This window comes from Echinops telfairi, unplaced genomic scaffold (genome assembly GCF_000313985.2).
Source record: "Echinops telfairi isolate 266 unplaced genomic scaffold, ASM31398v2 ScPeMD7_6;HRSCAF=24_0, whole genome shotgun sequence".
In the NCBI taxonomy this organism is placed as follows: domain Eukaryota; kingdom Metazoa; phylum Chordata; class Mammalia; order Afrosoricida; family Tenrecidae; genus Echinops; species Echinops telfairi.
The window spans coordinates 22,243,017-22,267,909 of record NW_022103902.1 but is presented as its reverse complement, the minus strand read 5'-3'; the positions used below and the strand labels follow the sequence as shown (position 1 = coordinate 22,267,909).

The 24,893-nt window shown below is 37.6% G+C and overlaps 1 protein-coding gene across 10 annotated transcripts in view; it reads right to left on the bottom strand.

Moving 5' to 3' along the window:
- ROBO2 (roundabout guidance receptor 2) overlaps positions 1-24,673 on the bottom strand; it is a 1,556,064-nt gene extending 1,531,391 nt beyond the window's left edge. For 6 of the 10 annotated variants that reach the window (XM_045286134.1, XM_045286135.1, XM_045286138.1 and 3 more), the window contains exon 1: positions 24,271-24,673. In XM_045286134.1, the coding sequence (XP_045142069.1) occupies positions 24,271-24,397 (127 nt within the window). In that variant the 5' untranslated portion in view covers positions 24,398-24,673. The remainder of the gene's footprint in view (positions 1-24,270) is intronic. The other 4 variants (XM_045286141.1, XM_045286143.1, XM_045286142.1 and 1 more) reach the window with 1 other exon arrangement.
- Positions 24,674-24,893: the final 220 nt, after the last annotated feature.

Here is a 24,893-nt window from a genome sequence, read left to right as displayed (position 1 = left end):
AGATGGCTCAACCTTACAGCTAAGGGGGTGGTAACAAAGAACTGGCCAATACCGTGTTACTCCTAGTGTTACTCTTGGCCCTTCGCATATACCGCACACTCAATCACTGGGTGGGACACACAGAGATTTGGGTAGAAGGGTCATATGAAGACACATCAGTCCACTGCAATGCTGATACTCAATATTTAAAGGATGATATTCTGACTGAAAAACCCACTCCAGTATACCACTGGTTCTCAAAAGTGTTGTTCCAGGAACCTCAGCATCAGCATCATCTATGAACTTATTCAGAGAGTAATCACTTGGGTTTGATTTCAGAGGCACCGAGTCAGAAAATCTTTGGCCAGCATACTGTACTGTAGTCTGTTTTAGCAAGCCCTCCAGATGCCTACGTTATACACACATGTTGGAAAACCACTGCACTACACCACACAATGACACTAGGAAAAGACACCATACAACACCAACAAAAACCAGACAAACAGAATTCCCCCTCTGCTGAGAACTTTCATCTACTACAACATTTAATTTGATATCCCGGGCAAGGTTTATGTTCATTGTGGAAAATTTAAGTGGAAAGCAGTAATATATTCTCAAAGGGAAAACCAGGTAACAATTTCTCTTTTTCCAGAATCTTTATTTGAAAATCGATTACCGTAAGCATTTTTTTCTAAATTACAAAACAGCTTTCAACCCATCAGGATAAAAAAGGGAATAAGAAATACAAGTTAAAAGTGCTGTGTGCAGCAACGTACTAGGCTGCTGAACCCCTGCACGAATCAGCAAGGATTGTGTTGAATAATGAATGTACTGGGGAAGGTGAGCTTCCATTGAGGGGATTTCCTTGAGCAGGCTGAGGCACCCCTCTTCCTAAGGAGACTGTAACATGTTTTCACCATGTTAAAAAGCAAACAAAGCCATATTCTGAAACTCTAACTATTCCTATGACAGATGAGGTCATGGAAGTCCCAGTAATCCCAAGACTTCTCAAAACTCATACAGTCTGTCATGGATCCCACACTGGTTTAAATGCACATGTACAACCTTCTAGTTGGGCAAATATACAGGTTATTCTATAATTTTAAGGCCAAATTATCAAGATAATAAAACATCTGGATGCATCTCAGACAGCATAAGTCATTTTCCAATACAGTATCCAAATTATTTTCAGAACAGATATTCTGAATTTTTAAAAAAAAGTTCTCTGGAGGAGATCGATCCTAAATAGAAAAATGATCGAATTGAATCCAGCAGTCGTGGGGTGGAGGGCAGCAGGCAATGCAAAGCTCACTTTTGAAACCTCCAGAAGTGGCTCCCTCATATGTTTGCACAACTACTGAAAAGGTGTAGTGTATTTGCACTGAATTTTTTTAAATCCTGGTTTGCTAAAGATAAAAGAACACATGTGAGAGTGTGTTAAGCTTTAGATTAAAAAAAACTTCTTGCTTTACATACACAATTTGAAAAAAATAGTAATAAAGAAAATTAATATTACATCCTGTTAGTACATGTTCCTTTCCCCATGCAACAATGAACCACTTTTCATGTGATCATAGACAATACACAAAGGTGCCACTTGCTTCAAAATTTCTTCATGCATGAAACAGAAATATAACATCTTGTCTTAGCATTAACATGAGAAACCATGGTTCTAAACATAGGACTTAGGGTTCTGACTATTATTTTTGTTATTCTATCTACTAATGACACAAACATTCTATCGATTTAATAAACCTACATATTATTTACTTAGAAGAAAGTGCTACATGTTAGTGCTCCCGAGATCTGGAACTGCCAAACAAGAAGTGATGGACAGATGCAGAAATAGCCCTGCACGTTTGGCTCTGGGCAGAGAAATCCCAATGAGGGAGTTCAAAGTGGTTAATGAGAAACCTGGTTAGAGTAAGGATTTGGGTAAGGGTGATGGTTAGGGTTAGGGGTAGGTAGAGGAAAAAAAAGATTAGAGGAACCTGGAAGCCATAGAGGAAATAAGCAGATTGGTAAAGATCTTGGGTGGAACAAAAAAGTTGAGGTTTGCAGAAACAACAACAAAAATCTAAAAACAGAAGGGATAGACATTGTGGTTGTGAGAAAGATCCAGGTATCAGTTCTGAGCATGGCTGCATATAAAAATAGAGATTTAATTTTAAAAAGTGAATCTTCATCATTAGAAATAAGGATACTTATGGAGATTTCATAACTAATTGGTATGTTGTCATTGCACTTTGATGACTTTTTGCTAAGGCCCCATACATAAATCAACACCTGACCCTGCATTTTACATAATAGCTTAAATTAGGAGCACCATCTTGGTGAAAGTTCTGATTTACAGTGGGGGTGCTACGTCCAGTTTGAGTGACCACATAGATTCAGCCTCTGTTGGGTTCTTCCTTAACATTGACTGGCAACCTAAGCAGCTGTGCCCTCTGTCAAAGGGTGTCTGAAAGTGGATTGCTGTGTCTCCCTTAGCCAGCCCAGGGGAGGTTAGTCTTGTCCTCAGAGACTTTTCTGGCCACAACCATGATGGAGACTGGGGGACATGGCTGATAGAGTCAGAGGGCCCCAGAGTCAATCCTGTAAACACTTCATTTGGGAATAATACATGTCTACTAATTATGGTCCCTTTCGGCTTTTGTATATCAGCCTGGGACCATGAAGAATTAATTTACCACCTATCCCGTCTTCATGAAGAGTTTTCTTTGCTTTTGTGTTTTACACCATATCTGCATGGCTGCGAGTCTTTTCAATGCCACCATGGCCTCGTGTGGATGATCTCCTTCATGCAGATGGTCTGTTTGACCGTAGTCTTCCCTTTGTTCTGTTTAAGAATTAATAAAGGGGTTTCTATGACAGATGTTTGAATTTAAAGTCTTCCCCCTCCTCCGTAGCATATAACATATAAAGCAAAGCTTCCAAAACACATGTTATTATGATTCTTCAATATAGCTTCCTAAGATTTATTTTGCCAGTGAAGTTTTAGAATGTCACCGTCCATGGACTCTAAACACTTACTCCCAAATCTGTACCTAAGTTATTTCATTTGAAAGCTTAGAAAAGCTTGAAAATGATAAATTCTGTTGAAGGTAACTATAAACAACATTTGATTCCTATATACTGAAACTTGTTACAAATAACGAGTGATTTAGATAGGGCACATTTAACACTGTCGAGTGATGAACATTTATTATGGGGAGACCACAACAGACGAAGCCTTAGTAGATAGAAAACCATCAATCAGATGAGACCCCACAACGAATTGTACCTCATCAACTGCTTTAATATGTCATGAAGCTTCCAAATAGACATCACGAGACCATTTGTTATGCCCAAAGTGCTTTTTCACTGACAAAGCTGGAGACATTTGGTATTTTCATTTGTATGTAATATCAAAATGAATCGATGAGATCTAGCCATCTAAAATAGAATTTCTATGAGGTTGGGCCATTGAAATTCAGACCTTGGATTCTTAAAGCAAATTACTCTTATGTTCATTAAGTATATTCAGAATGTAAGAATAATACACATATTTAGAGTCTTAAAAAACATCATAATTACATTATTTTTAAGCATGCTTTTTATGTAAACAGAATGGAAGTAAAAGATCCATACCGGTTATATTTCTGTTAAAAAACTTAAGGATTAAAGCATATCCAAATGGCACTGCAGTAAGAATGAAAATAGTATAGTTGAATATTCAAATATTCATGCAGGCAAGACAGTTATACTACCAAGATATCCTTTCTGCCATGAAAAAATACGTTTTTCAAAAATTTCACAATCTAGACTGTTATCGTGATTTCATTATCTAGTCCAGCTTTTTGATACTAAAGTATATCATCATTCCTTGTTCCATGCTTGATTCATTATGACCTTTTGTTTATTCCTGCATTCGACTGAATTTTTATTCAGTGTCTCCTACTAATGCGTGTTAGTCTGCTTTACTTGGTATTCTCTCTGTGTGAATCAGGGCTTTTTTTGGTACCAAAATGGCACCTGTAAGAAGATAAGGGAGGAGTTAAGCCTGCCAACTATGTCAAAAACTGATGACCTCCCTTGGAGGTGTGACCGAGATTTATAGCTCTCTGGAGGTCAGCGTCTTTCTTTCTCTGCCATGACCTTCCTGCTTCCTGATCCTGGGAGTTGCTGAAGCCCTGATGTTTTCCACTGCCCTCGGATCCACACAATTTTGCACACACCGCCCTGTGATCTTCCTGCATTCCGCATCATTGCAAGCGGCTACATGAGTCTGAAGAGGGACTCATTGTACTAGTAGCCAACTTACAAGGGCAACTGGATTTGTTTCTCTCATCCACCTGGCCTACAAGAGACTGCAAGGTACTTGAAAGTAGAGACATTACTCATCACCTGATTCCACTCCAATGAATGTAGACGACCTGATGGTGCTGTTGAATAATCATTGGATGGCTACACTCTAAGGCGAGCGGTCCAAGCCCACTGTGTCTCGGGTGGGAAAGGTGAGTCTGCCTGCTCTCTTAAAGAAGCCCTACCTAGATTCACTGTGTGATGAAAATAACCCGATGACAATGGGTGAGATATTGAATATTTAATTCTAATATGTGTGTTACCACAGTTTCTGGGTACTTTCCAAACATGTTATTTTTAAGCTAATTTTATTGGCATATCATACAAAATCATTGTTCAATCATATTAAGAAGAGTTAAGCAAGCATCACCAGAATCCAGTTCAGAACATTTTCTTCTCATACTCATTATTGCTAGCTCCCCTTTCCCCCTCATCATCCCATTCCTCTAGGTGATTATTAAGCCAGTTACTGTCTCTATAGGTTTACCGATCTTGCATTTCATATACAGAAAATCATGCAAAACAGAAACAGAAAGGAAACAAACCAAAACAACAACGATTAGACAAAACATAGAAAAGCCTCAACTGAAAACAAAGTAGAAATATTAAAAGCTAAAATAACTTTAATATTGGTGAAAAGAGAGATCAGATGTAGGGTACCACATTTTAATCTAACTACATCTGTCATAGTTGACTTTACAATGCTCTCTGTCAGATAACAAGGGTATTCACAGACCTGGAGTATATGGTCAGATGGGAGTCAACAGAGGTTTAAGCCATGTGTGGACTTTGCAAATGGGCTTTGGGCTTCCACTACATCCACAGCAGTGTGGAATCTGGGTATTCACAATTTAAGCTCTGATCCCATTCCCTCCTTTGGATATGTATTTTAATATTCACAATCCTTGGATCACACAGGCTGATGTGTGTCTTCCATGTGAACATTGGTTGATATTTCACTTAGATGACTGCTTGTCTTAAGACTAACCTTTAAGATGTCACATACATTTTTCCCCCTGAAAATTGAGCACTATCTGATTTCTTCATCTCAATTTGCTATAGCATCCATCTATTCAGTTAGAGATCTCTTCAAGAGAGTGAGTATGGAGTACAGCCATGTCATAAGAACTATTTGCTCTAAGATTGGGGCTAGAATTAAGAGTGAGCCCTCTATTCCTATATCAATGGTTTAAATACGTCTCTCACTCACTTTAGATGCATCATTATCATTTCATGATGGAGAACATTGTAACTCATTCTCATGGGGCACAAGGTGATTTCATTAACATGCCATTAATATAACGGATTGTATAGAATTTAAAGCACTGTTAAGAAAAGGAAACTATACGTGCATAGAAGGGCACCAGACCATAATCTATGAATGCAGATGTACAGATTAAACTCTGCAGTGGCTAGACACTGTTTACATAAACAATGCAGGTGGGTGACATGGCAAAAGTTTCAATAACATTCATTCACCAAAACAGAGTCACGCCAGAATAATACATGCCACAAGAAAGCATATCAGACTAATAAATGTCATACAGAGCCATACCAGACTAATACATGTCTTAAGAAAGCAAGGAGGGAATTCAAGCACTAAGTATCTGGTAATGCCAGGTCAATTTCCACTAGGTACTATTGGAGCCAGAAATAGGAACCAAAGTCCAGGGACCACCAATTGCCTAACATTAGGATAGCAGTCATCGTTTCTCCTCACACTGGAGACTTTCAGTGTTAAGGCCAAGGGAGTACGTCAGTGCCTTCACTTGTTACAGGTGAGATCGAGGTAAAACCCAGCTTACATAGTGAGGGTGCCACACAAAATCCTTCTGGTGTAGCCTATGAAAGATGCTGTGTGCCTCCAGAGAATGTGGTTTTTAGTCCTAGTCATCTAAAAGCCATGATTTGAGTCATCAAGGGCTCAATCAGAACTAGTTAAACATTTCCAATTAAGAACACAGTAATGAAGGCTTGCTTCATTTTCAGCTCTATATAAGTTCTGTTAGCCATTGTTTTTCCCTGATGGGAAGTTTCCCACCCAGCTTACCACCAACAGAAGTGTAATCACCTTCACCTAGACAAACACACTCAATCACCCCACATTGACGTGCATTTCCAGTAAAGTTTGCTTATCAGTCTGTGTGAGTATTCGGGGTCACCTGAGCAAAATGCTGTATGACAGCAGCTGAACCACCTTCGCCCCTGCCCCCTATCTTGAGAAACTGACCCTAATTTTGGTGAGGTCTCCAATGTTGAAGTTATTTTAAAGATATAATTTAATAAAACAACATATTATGTTTTAAAAAAGAAATATAAGAAAATGTGAGAGATACTGATTAGTAATCAGATACATGTTTCATAGTTATTGTGCATTCCTGAATGCCAGTTTTCTAGATAGCCCTGTGAAAATGCTTGGTAGCGGCAACAAAGATTAAGCTACACGGTAAAGAAATGCACCTTTGTGCATAAAAAAAAAAAGCAATTGGGTTTTAAAGATGATTCTAGATGAAAGTTCCTGAGGTAGGTTTAAATCAGTTTAGAGCAACTATTTACCCTGAAGAAGCTAGTTTTAAATTTGGGTTAAAAGTCCACCCCCCCCACCAAAAAATTTAAATGGAACCCTGATTGTAATATAGTTAACCATGGCCTCCCTTCTTTGTACAGGGTCATAGAGACTATCTACACTTTTGTATAGTCTCTCCACATGATAAAATACAACAATCCATAGATTCTGAGACATTTTTCCAGCAGATGAGAGAAATAAGTACATAAGAGTGATTCTTACAACTACCCAGGTAGTACTTTACAACGACTCAGTCCCCAGTGGGGAAGCACGGGCTTATTTGCTTCTGCTACGAAAGATCCTAGTTCTAAGCCCTGAGTTCCTTTGTGCATGCAACACAATGTGTGCATCCAAAATATAAAACCCAGTGGGCGACATGTATCTCGATTCATAGTGACTCCATAGGATACGACAGAGTTGTCCCGTCCAACATCCTCTAAGTCACTCCTGTTAATCTGTGGAGTGTAGGACATGTGTCTTGAAGCTCTCAAAGCTAGGCTTCTGTTGGTTATTGGTTGGACTTGCTTTACAAAATGTACTTGCTGGGACCCACCAAGCCTTCCTGTCTGCTCATGGAACCAATGGGAAACTGGCAAACCAGCCTCTTCCTCATTTACCAGGCTAACAATGAAGTACACAACATACCAAAAGGTATCGCTACTGGGGTTTAAATCCGCGCATGCGCAGGCTTAGGTCAAACAATGTATTTAAACATGTGTTTGTCTTTAGTGGATCATGCAGACAAGTTTCTTCAGCTATACCATTACCTTAGTGTCATTAAGGTGTTCAATCAAGAAAAGGCACAAGACCATAGCTTCCAATGGAAATTGCTGGATCAATTAAATATGATAATTTTTTGGCATAAGTAAGGTGTAATCTTGATAGATAGTTTCCCCCCCATAGGAAACAGGATGCTCATTTTCTATGCCGATAGAGTTTGAGAGTTGGAACAAAACATGAAAAAAATTACCTTAGAAGACAACGTAAGTTTCAAAAGCCTTGACAGGGGGCCTTGCATTCTACAGCCAAACTCTGCACATAACAAGAAGTAACAATCCTCACAAAATCTATATCTATATCAGTTTATTTCTAAATGTATGGCTTCTTTTCTTTACTTTTTTCCCCTCTTTACATTGACATCAAATCTGGGGCTTTTAAAATAGCTATGAATCGGGTTGTTTTCCTTTGGACAGACACACACTGACCCTGGGGTAATGCCTACCCTGCCCTTTCCCTTGTTCTTTGAAGCTTAGACATTTTCTTTTCCACCTGAATCTTTGGAAACGTTCTATTCACCACTGTTCAGGTTAATTAGCCTCAATTTTCTAGACATTGTTATAAGAAAAACCTTCAACTTTCTAAGAAGCCTATTAATTATAATATAAATGTTCTTTATCCTATACCGCAAAGGTATGACATTCAGGACTGAGCATCAAAACATGGTAAAATAAGCTGAAAATGGGCTATTTCCTCCATAAAATTTTGTACTCTAAGAAGGTAGCAAAAACTGTGGATGTGTGTGTGTGTGTGTGTGTGTGTGTGTGTGTGTGAGAGAGAGAGAGAATAGAGAGAGAGAGAGATGCATGTTATGTTGTTTGCTAATATTGGAACCTTTTCAAATCAAATGATTCCACATTTAACACATTCCATACTAATCTGCAAGGTGCATGTTTTGATTTTGCTGATGGAAATTGCTCATCATTTTCCATTTCTAATACTGCAGTACTGTTATCACATCTTCCTTAACAGAATCAATGAATGATTGGCTAAAGGAAATACAAATGTTAAGATATTGAACCATGACATTGATGACCACAAACTTGCTAGCTTTCCTGATGTATCTTGCTCAAATGTAAAGCATATTTCTATGTAGTTAAGTTAGAAAAAGAATTAAAAAAGATCACTATGTTTCAAAAAGTTAAGGTGGAAAGGAAATGTTTAAATTGCAACTATAAATAGTTAATAAATAAATTTAGTATCAGTGTGAATGCAAAGAAAACTACTACATGAGATTAAAGTGACAGTTCTTAGTGTTCCATCATAGCTCCCTCCACTTAAAGCATTTTCTGTCATTTCTTGTGTTTCTAAATTGATCATGTGCTATTTTAAAATAAAAATAAATCTATTTACTTGAGCCATAGCACTTACTTAAGATCTAATCGCTAACAAACATCAGCTTTGTTTTCAATTACCTACTGTTCCATAAATTATCTAAAAGTCCAGGGCTCCTTTCTCAACTAGTTGGAAATATATTTCTATACTCTCAGGCTTTGAATAATTGAATCATATGTAATAAACTGATCAATAGCAATTTAAATCCACCCAAACTGTGTCATTCAAATTTATGTCATTTAATTCCGATTAAGGACCAATTATCCTTTATTCTCAATCCCTTTAATATAAAACTACATCACAGTGAAATGTGATTATTAAACTAATAATGCACATTTAATTAATGAATGTATTTGTTTGTTCTGTAGGAAGGAAAGATATTCAGCATTGACTACTTTGATCTTTAAATTGATGAAAATGTAAAAATAAATAAATAACGTGTAAACGAGGCCATAATCATTTACAGTATCTGACCATCGCACTCATTGGAAAGTAGTTTTAAAGTGCCTATAAAAAATTTCAAACTAAGGTACATATCAGGGGGAAATGGGATAATCAGATTTAAAATTTCTTACATGCTCATGAATTAATTATCTCTATATCTTGAACTACATTCGACACTATACTAAGTTAAATATACAATATCATAACCCGCATTTTCTGCTTCCTCGCTCTCTTTTGCATTCCTACCACAACAGACCCCATTCTTAATGAAGACCCTAAGTCATTTGGATACGCTGAAATACTTTTAAGCTATTTGAAAAGTTACAGGTTCCTATTAATAAAATGGAACATTTAAGAAATTTAAAATTATCATTGGGCTTTCATATTGATTGAGAGGTTTTCATATGTTTTGTAAAATATCTATTGACAATAAAACTTTACATATCATAGACTCATATCATTATATCAAGGAAGGTAACAGAAGAATAGTGTCCTGTTTGAACTCCTAAAATGAAATTTTAAAAATGAATCTTTTTTTGAATTAAAAAACCCCAAACATTATTTCAACTCAAATCTTTTATGCAGCCCATCCAGTATTCTATCATTAACTACAAGTCAATGCTTTTTAAATGCCCATAAGAACAGGGACATATAAGCGAGATTTTGAGTCTGCAAGCCTTGTACAAATTACTGTGCCTAACTAACCCATAGCAAACTTGGGATTAGGTCATTTAAACGAATAAAGCAACTCTCAATTCGTTAAATGTGTAAGAAAATCCCCGTCTATTTTCCTGCCCTATCAACTTTTCCAAACAGATCCATTTACCATGATTCTATAAAATCAGTAGCTGTACAATGCTGCTCAATGAGTTTCACTGTCCATTAGGTAGGCACAGGAAGCCACATTCAGTCAGTGCTGACTGAAAAGAGCACACACCTTCAATTCAAGATGACTAGAATGTGGCATGTCTCAATAGCATTTTATTTGTCCCTTGCAGGTTTAAACACTAGAGATATTTCCTTTATCCTTTCTTAGTGTTGAACTCTGGACACCCAAGTTGCTTTTTTGTATTTTTTACCCTCTGGTGTTTACCTTAAATTCTGCTTTGAGGGTCGGGTGGGAGGTGGCAGGAGCGACCGTGAACATTAACGTGCTATGAGGTTTAATGCTGTACCACGCTTGGCAAGTGGGAAAATGATGGATAATTTTATTGAAGCAACGCTGTGATACTCCGTAGAACTTCTACCCTTTCTCAACGTTTATGTATTATTCAGACTAATAGTAACCCTGAAATAGAAAAAGCTTCTGATCTCTTAAAAGTTTTATGGAGAGGAACTCACAATGCACACAGTTAAGTGCTATTCCCTGTTCATTTCATGTAGAGTGAAAGGCTGTTTGGCGCCCTTTTTAGATTCACTGGCAACAAGACAGACAAGGAAGCATGTGCTAGAAGTCATGGAGATACATATGAAAAATTAAAAGTTTAAAATTAATATGAATTTATAATGTAATGTATCACGTGAAAAATCTAAAAATCAATTTCCAAATAGAACAGCTTGAAACTTAGTGTTGCCATCTGGTTTTGGACCTGGCTCATTCAATTCCAATTCTGCCCTTGTGAATACTCCAGTTTTAAAGATCCTATATGGGAATGATAATCTCTATGCCACCTAAGCTTAGCATTTTGGATTTCCTAAAAAAAAAAAAAATTAAAACAGTCTGTATATTTTAACATGGATTGGCAATGATTTCTGAGTCAAGACATATTTGTTTTTAATTTTAAACCTGATCTGATATTTGTCTTTGATGTATTGAGATAATGAATCATGATTACATTATACAGTATTTGGCCAAAAATGAAAATGAAAAAATGTATGCATCTATAATTTATACATCTTTAATGATCCTAAAATACAGATTGAAGAATTCAAAAGAAAGAAAAAATCCAGAATTTGGCCATTTGAGTTGAAAAGTAAGAATTAGCGTAGGGTCTGATATATGGACAGGGGATTAATTAAAATTGTGCTTGGAAGGCATTTAACACAATGCTGGCACTACAGACGTTCTCAATAAAGGTGAGCTATTAATTTGTTGCTATTAACAATAATAAAATCTTTAACAAATATATTTCTTTTTCTGAAAAAATATATATTTATAAATTAATTCCATGCACTTTGCATATATCTGCATTAATTGTTGTACAGAAAAAACCCTGTGAGAATGCAAAGGGCCAGAGAAGTCAACTAGGCCTCAGAAAACACATCTAGTAAATGGCAGTGGCCTGAGCTAAATGCAGTGGTTCTGGTATTTTTTCATAGCTGCCATTCACAGGTAGGCTTAACAAATTTGAGGTATCACAACATTTTAATTACCAGTATGTCTATTGGCTCTCAATAATGGGATTGTTGGAATCAAAGTTACCACAAATGTTCAAGCTACGAAAAAGATGCATATGAAAAAATATATATCAGCAGACCATTTGATCATTTAATTCTTCGTAGTGTATTGAGATTTAATTAAATGTGAGTGATATTTATAAATACAATATATTATCTATAGCTTCATTTGCTTTGTAAAATATTAATTAAAAATTCTCAATAAATAACTAGCACTTCCAAATTACATAGCTAGTATATTTATCTTCTGTTCTAGGATTTTTCAGAAATTAAAAATCATTCTAATAACCTGGCATTCTGTGATGCTCAAGTTCTTCAACATGATCACAGAAGACAAAGCAGGTGCATAAGCAAATGTGGTGAAGAAAGTTGATGGCGGCCGGCTATCAAAAGATATAGTGTCTGGGATCTTAAAGGCTTGAAGACAAACAAATGGCCAGCTAGCTCAGAAGCAACAAAGCCCACATGGAAGAAGTACACCAGCCTGTGTGATCACGAGGTATTAACAGGATCAGGTATCAGGCAAAAAAGACCCAGAACCGAAAATCATTATCAATGTGAATGAGGGGGAGTGCAGAGTGAAGACCCAAAGCCCATCTGTAAACAATTGGACATCCCCTTACTGAAGGGTCACAAGGAAGAGATGAGCCAGTCAGGGTGCAGTAGAGCAACAATGGAATACAGAACTTTCCTCTGCTGCAGTGATTCTCAAACTTCTTGATGCTGTGACCCTTTAATACAGTTCCTCATGTTGTGGTGACCCCCTAACCATAAAATTATTTTCTTTGCTACTTCATAACTGTAATTTTGCTAATGTTATGAAGGAGTCGCGACCCACAGGTTGATAACTGTTTTTCTAGTGCTTTAATGCTTCCTCCCCCGCCCCCCCCAATATCATGATCCCAATTCTACCTTACAACTCCAGCTAAACAAGACAGAGCATGTACATGGATACAGATAAGAGCTGGAAACAGGGAATCCAGGACAGATAAACCCCTGAGAACCAACAATGAGAGTAGTAATACCAGGAGGGTAGGGGACAGTGGGGTAGAAAGGGGGAACCGATCACAATGATCTACATATGGCCCTGAAAGACAGAAAACAGAAAAGTGGGTGAAGGGAGACATCGGTCAGTGTAAGACATGAAAAAAATAATAACAATTTATAAATTATCAAGGATTTGTGAGGGAGAGAGGGTGGAGGAGGGACGGAGAAGAATGAGGAGGTGATACCAAGGGCTCAAGTAGCAAGAAAATGTTTTGAAAATGATGGCAACAAATGTAAAAAGGTGCTTGACATAATGGGTGCATGTATGTATGTATGTATGTATGTATGTATGTATGTATTGTGATAAGAGTTGTATGAGCCCCCAATAAAATGAGTTTTAAAAAAAGAAACTAAAAATATTATATATAACAGCCAATCTTAAAACCTCAAGCTATGCATGTCTCTCTATGGAACATCGACAAAATGTATTATATAACTAATAACTGATAAATACCTAATGAGTGAAATGAACAACCTATTTCATAATCATATAAATACATGTAAAAATTATAAAATACAGACTATATATTTGCAGATTTTAATATCGAGAAATGTTTTTTTAATTCATAAGTTATACGTAAAGGCATACAAAATTGTAATACGACTACATAGATTTTGGTGCCAAGTATCTGGGACTCTAAAATAAACCACTTCAAAAGTAATTTTTTAAAACATACCTATGTAAAAGCAAATAAATAGTTTTCAGTGAAACCCACCTTCCATAACAATGACATCAAGACATAACAATGACATCACTGGGGCATCTCAGGTGAGGAAGGGGGTATTGAAAGGCTTAAAACAATGAATAAAAGAAGACTAGGTTCTGAAATTGATTGGAATGATTGCACACACCTTCTTAATACAACTGAGTGATTAAATTATATTGCATGTGAAGTATATGCAAATAACATGTTAAAATACAATACATTTTGCTTAAAAATGACATCTGAAATAATTATTACCTTCTTTCTACCATAAAATACTCTACTTAAATGTGGGGAACCAACCAAAACAAACTATTCACAGTGAGTACATATGTCTAGCAACACACATTAAATTTTATGCTATTAATTCTGTGTCAATGCTTCTGTCATTAAAGCATCAAATAGTTAAACGGACAAATATGAAGAGACAGAGTTTTGATTGTACAATGGGAATCTGTAAAATCAGAGACCTACATTACTGGCCTTTGTGTTTTTCCTTAAACATCGCAGTCATCAGTATACGCTTTGTCCTGCCATAGTCTCTGATAGTCATTTACTTAGAGCTCCATACATCTTAGTTGACTTTATTGGTGTGGCAGGAGCCCTGGAAGTGCGGTGCCTACACATTGGGTTGTTATTCTTAAGGTCAACAGTTTAAAGCCAGTTTTGCTCTTCAGGCAAAAGAGGAGGGTTTCTACTTGAGTAAAGAATTGCAGTCTCAGAAAACCCACAGAGGTATTTCTACCCAGCCTGTAAGGTTGCTATCAGCCAGAATTAGATCTATGGAAGTGTGCTGACCTCTTCAGTGACTGACAAGGAGGCACAGATTTCTATACCTTACTCTGGCAATGTAGAAAGGGCGATAAAATCTCAGTAATGACATGAACTCATTATTCATTTTCATTTTTCCAAAAAGCTAACACAAGGCAAAATATTTCCCCTTCAAAGAAATACAGGCTTATTAAAACTTGGCATTTTGTACCGATATAGAATTAGCATAGGGTCATTCAAATTATAGTTGTTGGATAAGTTATACCATTTTATCATCATGCTTGCAAGAATTATTAATATATTACATACTTCCACAAAACAACCGCAAAATCTCCATTGCAAAATTCAATGGGAAGCATAGAGCCGAGGCTGACTGTGTATGTGTACTCGAGTCTTTAGTAGCAGATGGGGCTGCATTTTACTGAGTTCACCTGCAAACCAGAAAGTAAGGAACACAGAAGTGCTTTTCTCTGATTGTCAATGACAGCTGCTCCTCCCTCCATCCCAGAGAGACAGACTGTTGCCTCGATTACAACACCTTGATCATTCCACACACACACACACACACGTTCCGAAACAGTTTACAGTGGCTATCGCCTTATATTATAAGGTGAACTGTAATAGATATTAAGGTCCTGAAGATATTTTGAGATAGCACAAAATTAGGAATATAAATTATATTTTAAATTTGATAGCCAGTTATCTCACTTACTGTTTTTTAAACATAAAACACAAGAAGCAAAACCAAACCAAGAATATAAATATAAAATCATCATGATTCATCCCGACATACATTTGTAGAACACTATTTGACTTTACACAGTTTTACTCTAAACTGAAATTTTGGTATAATATCAAGAACAGAACTATTTCAGAAAACATTTGGACATTTACACCTTTTCATCCCTGCGACAGCCTCAAGCCCAGCTTGGGATTACTTTTACTCCCTGTTGATTTAAATACCACACATAGTTCGCCTTCATTGGAGCTATCAGTTGAAGAAACATACATTGCTTCCAAGAAAGACAGAGTCAGAGGAAAGCCCAAAGAATAAGAAATTGCAAGCTCCTAGAAAGTTGATGCTTCCGTTGGCTTTCCCTGGTGGGGTTACTCAGCACAACATGGTCCCTGACTTCAGGTATTTTCAGATCTGTACAGATCATACAGAATTCTTATCGGAGTTTACGACAAACTTTCATTGCATGGAGCAATATGGGAGGACTCTAGCTGCAACTTCCTAAAATGTAATATGTTATGCTATATAAATGCTACAGCATTGTTTTCTAAAATAATTCCACATTCAATGACAATGTTTTTAGTTATAGCATTATTAGTAACTGTCCAGAAATGTTTTTTCTGATTTTTCTCCTTACTTCCTAGTTCATTTTCAAAAAGTATACTGTTAGAGCTTCACATATTCTAATCACCCCAAAGTTTCTGGTGCAGCTAAAGCATCAGCAAATTTAACAAAACCAAAACTCATTGCCATCGAATGGGACTCATAACAACCCTCTAGGTGCAGCTAGTGGCTTTGAACTGCTGATCTTATGTCAGCAGCAAAATGAGCAACCCACTAACTAGAAGGGCCAAGGTCTATAAAAATAAAGTGATAGAAATGACAATAATAGACTTGCTTGTAATTCCAGAAGCCGAAGCCTGGTGATTCAAAACATCATTGGTGTTGAGTAATGATGATAGATAGCACTGATTGGAGAACATTAGAAGGTTCAGAATCATAGTATGATATTTGTGAGTGTGAGTGTGTATTTACTTATACAGCCTCCTCCACACCCCCAATCTGTAAGCAGAATGATGCTATGAGATCTTTATTAAGCCAAAGTGGTGTCAAACAAAGAAACATATACCATGGATTTATATGGGAAAACATGTTTTAGGGCTCCTAGCCTTACCACAAGTCAGTAGTGCAAAACCACCACTGCACTCCAAGCGAGATAAACTGAGGTGTTATTCTGTAAAGAGTTACAGCCTCAGAAACTTGCAGGGGCAGTTCTACCCTGTCCAATAGGGTCACTATGAGTCGGCATTGACTGGAAGGTATTGGGTTTGTGGACAAAACAAATAGCCTGTCAAATCGTACTAAATAACACAGGAAACCTAAATTAACCCTAACCTATAGTGTCCACCCACACAGCTCAAAGCGATGGCAGCTTGGGGCCGAGATGCTGTGTGCAGTTGCTGGGGGGCGTGGTGCTGCCCTGCATTCTACTCAGGGAATGCATTGCCTCTTTAATGGCTAGGTACTAAACAAACACTGAGCAAGTTTTGTTTTCCCTGTGGCTGTTTTGGTTGTTGTTGGCATTTTGTGGTTGTTGTGGCAAGCGAAAACCCTTTCTTATTTCTTGCTGCTTGTGAAAGCAAATGCTATCATAGGCCCTCTTTCATAGCAAAGTGGCAGAAGGCGAACTTTTGGAAAGCTGAGGAAACCGTACACGTAAAGTGGGTCTACGAAAACAAGGCTGTGCTGTCATCAGTAACTGCAGGAACGCTTTCACGAAAATAATCCTTTTCTGAAACCTACGCTGCACACAAAGCTTACGGGCAGTTATTGGTGTTACGCCTGCAGACCCAGTCGCTGAGATCAGCTTCCATCGCTGAAGGCCTGACACGTACTGGAACGCGCACTGCCAGCCCGTGGCCACCGCTATGTTCAAGATATACTGGAACATGACACCAGGATCTTTGACATGTGGAAGGCCATTCATACAGGGTAGATATCTGTCGCTATGATACATTTTTAGTATCTTGGAAAATCACACTTTGAATAGCTTTTTAACAAGTATTTTTCAAATACTCCATATGACATCAGTAGAGAGATTCCCCCCAACTTCCTTTTTTGTGTTGTTAAATTTTCAAGGCAGTTGTAAAATACCAATTTAGGGTTTTCTATCCTTCATTTTATTTTCACATTGTGAACTAGAATTCTGATCCCTCCAGTTTTGTTGCTGTGTTTGTTGTTTTTAAAACTCTACTCCTGGCAAACAAAACAAAACAAAACATTTTTATAATCAGGGAGGACTGAGGACAAGGATAGATGGAGGTCAAGGGTCTGCGTGAAGTCCTGGAACGTGCACATGCAATGACCTTTGGATGCACTTACTTTCTCTTCAGAAATATATGCTCTTGTTTTATGACCTTGCTTTCTTAATCAAACTGTAATCTTAAACAGCTAAAAGATCTCAAGCCTTGAAAGATCAAGGTCACTGTTTGATTCACATAATCTGCAATTGATTTAAGCAAACAGACTTAGGATAAACCCTCATCACTCTGTGATTTTCTGTTTTGAAATTTTAATTCTTTTCAAGTAACAAAGCCTGTAAAAATAACTATTCTTTTTTTTAACACTCAGATAACCTTGAAGGCTGGAAATTTCAGGTTGAAAACTAAGACAATGACATTGTTCTCAGACCAAGGTCTAATGTCAGCCATGATCTACCCTGAAGCAAAACTCCAAGGCTAAATTTTAAACCCTTTGAAATTGTAATTCATAAAGGAAGTGCTGAGATAATCTTACTATGGATTCATCCACATCAACATGTAAGAATCTAAAGCTTTTCGTTACTGTCAATTTATCTCGCTTTTAAGAAGTTGAACTTCTTCAAAGATCGTTTTCTTGACTTTTTAAGCAAAGTTTTCTTCGTGAACTTTGGCTAACACCTTCTTTCCCTTGGAGAAAAGGGTGTGTTGGATATGCAAATATAGTAACATGCACACATACAGTAGAGGTGATATGCTGTATTAATATATTTTTAGGTCATACTTCTTAAAAAGGATATGTTAGAGCACATGACACAATCTGAAAGATGCATATTTTAAAACATTTTTATTGTGAATTAGATGGGAAAATCAATTTCATATTCAACTGCTTAAATTATCAGCCTCCCACTAGATTACCCTAAAGACCCTCTGATTTCTCTTTCTCTCTAGTGGATTACGATCTTCCCCTTAAACAGAGTTAATATCTGTCACCTTCAATCCCAACGCCTGATAAACTGCGACTGGAGGGCCATTAATGGCTCTTTCTGTACATATGTGGGAGTTGAAAAATAAAAGAGAAAATGAAAATAAAACTATAATATTTTTGTTTATAAAAAATAAAGGCTATGATTTGTAAGAATATATTTATGACTATCACATAATTTTTAATTGCTGTGAGGGACAGGATTGGTTCTTCCATCCCACAGTGTGCTGACCCCTGCTCTAACCTATGGCTCTATCTTCTCTCCCCAAACAACAAATTCTAGAGAAAGTGTGGGCCGACTGGAACCCTGAGACTTTGCTGGCCGGACTGTCAATATGTACAAACCTTGTGGAGAGCTATCTGGTGCTGACTCAAACCACTGGGGATTGAAATGACATAAAATCCACCCAACCTCTCCTGGGTATATAAAGAAGTAGGAATCCAAGCATTGGCAGACACACACAGATGCATGTTCAGTGCAGGGCTGCTCACAATGGTAGCTGACCATGAAAACAACCTGCATGCCTCAGCAGAAGAACAGAAAGGAAACTGGCACACCAGATCATACCTTGTAACAAGTCAAGTCAGAAATAAATAAATGAAAGGCTTCCTTTTTTAAATGAAAAATGATTATGCCTTCCAGCCAATAATTTCATTCTATTTTATGAAAGCCTTTATTCATCAGTAAGTAAAAATCAAATTTCTTCTTTCTCCTGTTTATTATTGACCCCCCTCCCCAATAATTCCTCAAAACCTATTTCAGAGTTTTCTCCATTTTTCATCAAATAAAATAATGAACTTTAGGTAAAGACTATATGAACTCTCTCAGTGTTTAAGCACATGGGACCAAGCATATTGTACTAATAGAAATTGATCATTAAATGAAAATTCAAGGCTACAAAAGAAAGTTGTAATTAGGATTAAAGTTGGAAGAAATGGTTTCAGTTATATATTCAGGTCATAATTTCTTACATGAAGAATACTATTATTCTTAAGAACCAATTCCATCTTAAAAAATCCAATATACAAATACATAAAATTTTGCTAAATTTATTAAATGCTATTTGTAAAGGACACTTGGTAATATGAGTAAATTTTATAACAGATTTTAGAATAGTTGTTAAGCATACTCCTTAATCTTTTTATCTTTAAATTATTACTTTAAAAATTATCTAAAACTGAATTTGAACATGCATTGAAAGATACTCATTTCAGACGTGGCCCAAGAATTTACTCTTCAGTTGTGGAAGATAAGATATTAAATCTATTTATTGCATACAGATGGAGATTAAATAATTTAAACAAATGAAAAGCAGAAGTGATGATTATACACAGTAAAAGAAACATTCTACATTTGCATGAATATTCATATAATTTAGTTCCCAGATTCATAATCTCACATCATGAATTACCTTTGACCAACAATGTTCCTTTGTTTATGCTCACCACACCACTTCCAACATTAGTCTGACAGAATTTTAGAAATTTCTTAATGATGATAAATGCATTCATATTTTCATCAAGAACTAATGTAAATCATCTAGTAAATGCCTTATGTTAGAAGTGATATCTTACACTGGCGCGGTGACAGATAACGCATTTTTTAAAAGTAAAAAAATGCATCATCAACACACAAAGTTATGTAATCAACTTGCTTTGGGTCCAAACACTTTGCTCATATGACAAATGTTTATTGAGCATCTATTAGTTGCAAGACTGCATACTAATAAAGGCTGATAAACTTTCTCTCCAAATAACTTCTAAATTAGGAAGTAAAATTTAAAATATATATAATATTCACATTAATAATGACAAATATCTCCAATCTAAATATGGGACATACATCTGGAAGTCCGGGATATAGAGTGGTAAAGGGACAGTCCAAAGAAAATGTCAACCCAAAACATGCAGGTGTGTGTCCAAGTTAGAATGTGTTCAGCTGTTCTGGTGTCTGTCAGAGTCAAACATAAGTGGATTTATATTTTGCTGATGAAAATATTTATTTCCTACACAAGAAAGTGGAATATGAGGACCTAGGTTGTGTGCATGCCTCGAGAACTCAAGGATTATATTACTACTCAATTTAATGAGGAAAACCTGCAGCAGTGATAGCATTCATATTGAGTTGGTAGATATTAGATACTCGTATATCCTTAATACTACTTTTCAGGTGAAAAATTCTTCATGGAATTTCTGATAACTGTCAGCACAGGACACGGGAGTCTGTGCAAGACTGAACACTGGGAATGGCGCCGTCCGAATAGTGCCATGAGAGTGTGCTCCAAAACACCCTGCGGTGAAACAATGCCAAGTCGGAAATAGCCTAGTAACATGAGAAAATATTCCCTCAGAAAACCTGCTAAGATCCTATTGAGAAGGAGGAGCAAAGATAGAGATAGAAGCTGTTGTAACTTTTAGACAGTGGAGAATATGAGGGATTAGTGAAAAAGCCCATATATATATTTAAAGATATATCCCATTGATATATATATGCATATATATATATACTTGAACATGTTGAAATGTTTACACTGTGATCTTCAATGTTGACCCTTATATTGCCAATGGACCCAGTAGACTAGTCCATGACGCTTACCTAGAGATCAGATCAAGTAGAAGAGCAGGTGAGGCCTGAACAGCAGTGTGGGTCTCCCTCCTCTCTTTGGTCAACGACTCCAGAGCGAGTCAATGTTTGTCCAGCCTGGACAGGTCTGACTGTCAGGGCTGGCGTCAGCTTCACTCAACCCCTCACGCCTATTCTCTACACATCTACTTATAAAGCACCCATTTTCATATTGAACAGGAGCTGCCCATCTTAAAACCTGGATCAAATTCAAATTTGAAACTATACAAATGTATACACGATGTATACACAAATGTATACACATATGCTTATATACTTACTCGTAGGAATGAAACTGTTCACATCATATAGGCTCTCTTCTCAATGAGGGCAATTGAAAGTCAAATAATTAAGGTCCTCAATGCCAGTGAAGATGATGTCAGCAATGAGGTTAGGCTTGTTGGTTAGCATATTATGAAATCAACCTCTTACTATTCCTGTTCAACGTGAATGGAACTAAGTAGATGAGCCTCCTCGCCTTCCTTAAGGAGTTCAGATATTGTGATTAAATAGAAAAGCAAATGCCTTGGGGGAAATTTGCTGGCCTATTAACCTATATTTGAGATTCATGTTCATTGATGAGCTTAAAAATCCCATGACAGCCAACAATTACAAGCAGGTCTGCCGCCAGACCCCCAACTCCCCACTTCTCAAATATTCTGAAAAATCAGCTTACAAATGTCTGCGTGGAGCTGCCTCCCACGTGCTGTTGCTACCATTCCACACAGACCATGGTGATACGTTGTGTTATGATGCTATAGCGCCTCAGCCCCGCCCCCGGTAACCCTTTCACTCAGGATAGTGGTTCCTTTGAATGCAACACAAATAGAAAGTGCCAGTGTGGGCAGGTTTCCATATGGGGGTTGACAGCTGTTCAGTCAGATTAAGACAAATACACACAGGCATTGGGGTGGGGGTTCGGAAAAAGGGTATGTGCAAAGACCAGTTCAGGAGAAAAATCAGTTATGCTATATTTTTTCTTGCCCCAAAGTCTTTAGAAGAATCAAGATGGCTCTGCATGCAGATGAGTTTGTCTAAAGATTGAGAAACAGAGCACAAGAAAATGCATAAACATTAGTTCGATGAACATTCTTTAAAAGTTTGTGTTCGGACATTGGTTCCCTTTGCCTCTGGCCACAGTGTTTATTTTAAGGACTCTCTGCCTCCTCCCATCCCCATACATACACATATCCCACTAGGGGTCCTACAAGATAACGAAGCAATCTACCTGCTGAAAAAGAAAATAACATGGAAAAAATGTGCAACTCTATCTAAAGAAACCGTATCATTCACCAAGAGAAAAGTAGCAGAAATTTGCAACCCAGTGGCAGATAACACACCGCCATCAATAGCCAAGCTCATGAATAAATAAATATTTACAGCATGAACATATGCATATCAGGGTAAAGTTACATCAAAGGACCTCGAAATCTGTGGGAAAGAGTGATTCCATGTGTTCACTGTGGCAAACAGAAGCACTAATAGGAAGTCATTTTAAAGTGAGGAGCAGTAAACACATTTAAAGCTGCCCAATCAGTTGCCTACCCTTCCTAAAATATACACACATACAGCTCTTTTAACAATGAAGGGAATCTGTTGCTATGATTGCCTATTCCTGAATTTGACTGAGTCATATCATCATCAGACAGAAGAGCTAGCAAATTTCTAGTTAGGGCATATTGGGGGGAAAGTAGTCATATTTCCAAAGATGAAATATTTTTGACCTGCATTCTGATGCATCTCTATTTAAATCCATGGGGAATGAATACATGCCTATGAATGCATAGAAGTATTCTGCAATAACCTTTTTATGAATAGGTTAGCAATATTTCTATAACTCTGGCGACTATGAAACTTTCTCCCTGTTTGTCTAGACCTCCAAATTCCATTGCTAAAATGTAGCATGGCAATAAACTTTTTTATATGCTATAAGTATCGACTGTCGTTCAATATATGCATATAAGAAATCCAAGTTAACACTTCTGACACCATCTAGGGTCGATTATAGCATACATCTCTAGGACACAAGCCACCAAAACCTGCCATGCAAACGAACATGAATAACAGCTTGCAGTGCGCAAGAAAAAAAATCCATTGATAACACTCGGGCATACGGTAATGTGGTGATATAATTTTCAAGGCACAATGATAATTCACAGTTTCATTACTCTGGGTATATCTATACTAACCATCTTAGCTAAGTGCCCGTTGAAACTTTTCCATGGCAAGTACAATAGCCCGAAAATTTATAAGGTCTTTAATGCAGAGAGAGAGAGAGAGAGAGAGATCAAACTGAAAGGGTTGAAATATTTAGAAAATCCTGCTGAGAAGCTATGATAAATTATTCAAATTTCTTGTCAATGTTCATCCTTCTATTTAACCTCAGATGAGAACACTAACAGCAAAGCACAGACCCAGAAACATTTCTAGAAGAGAAATAAGAAAAACAGTACGTTAAAGAAAAGCTTCTGGCAAGCAAAACATTTCAATTCACTCCCCAAAAGATCCCTGCCTCCCACAACCACTGACACACGAATGCTCTCATAAGTCTCTCTTTGGATTAATTAGTTCTGCAGCATCATTGTCACTTATAAAATCCAGAGAACATCAAACCTTGATAACTTGTGCTCAGTCTAAACAAATGGCACTCGAGGGAGGCGGTACCATCTGAACTTGACCAAACAAGCAGGTGCAAAGTCTCAAAAATACACTCCTATCTCATAATAATTTTTCAACAGCAGATGAAAATGGGTTATAGCAGTCCAAAGTACTGAAGGGCATTTTCTCATTCAGCCAGTTCTTTTTTTCACTCTCTCCAATAAAGTTAATGCAATTCATCTTTATTAACACGTCAACACTGATAACATCGTCATGAAAATGAGTGTGGGGGCCCCCCACTTCCTAACATGCCCTGCTCAGCCATCGCTCTGATCACTGCACACGATCTGCTAACAATTCATGGACCGAACCCACTGAGGACCCATTTCTTTTTAAAAGAACACCACTTCCTCAGGATAGCACACGTTCCCTGGCTCTCCAGCCGCATACATCTGGCCCAATAGTCTCGTTGCTGGAGACAATGATTTTAAAGCTTTGCAAGCCCGGCAAACAGAAGATGACAACAATATCTCTATATAACTGAGAGGAGCACTCTTCTTCCGACCCACCTACAACACAGATCGCCTGAAATACAAATCAGATCTCAAGCAGCAGCGGCTTCTCTCTCCCTAGCTGCCCACAAGTGACCCTTCATTCGCCTCGCTCACCCGATGATGAGATTTAACATGAAACTTTCATCACTTACCCCCCTTCCAAGGTTTTGCTTTCCAGGGGGTCCGGGTCAGCTTGCTCAGAGTGGGTCCAGAGAACAGTATCAAAACGAGGAGAAGTTCAAGCTTAGTAAATTTCCCCACGTTCACGGATGATAACATTTCCACAAGTTAATTTCGCAAAATCTTTTACATCCTTTTCCCTCCTGGTTATGAAAACAGCACTAATCATGGAAAAACCTGAGTTAGGTGTTGATTTGCCATCTTTCGCAGCTGAAGTGGCAGCCCTGAGCCCAGCTACATTTCTCACAGACCTGGCTTGCTCGTCTCAGCACGCACCAGCACCGCCGCTGCTCAGGAGCTGTAAAAGAATCTCGGTCCTGCACTTGGCTTTCCGTGGGAATAAACTCCTCAGCGTTCGGTGAGCCTGACTGAGAAGGATGCAAACAGGGATGCCTGAGTCCAGCAGAAGCGAGGAAAGAGGTTAGGATCTATGGAAAAGAGAAGCACTTGTACTGACAGCTCTCAGGCTGCCTGTGTGATCCTAATAGCCGTGCAACCAACCAAATTGCTCTTTTAAGAGTAAAAAGGCTTCCGTGAAAGCTGGTGACACTGCCACTTGGGTGGGTAGCACCGGGCTTGAAAATCACCAGGAGCT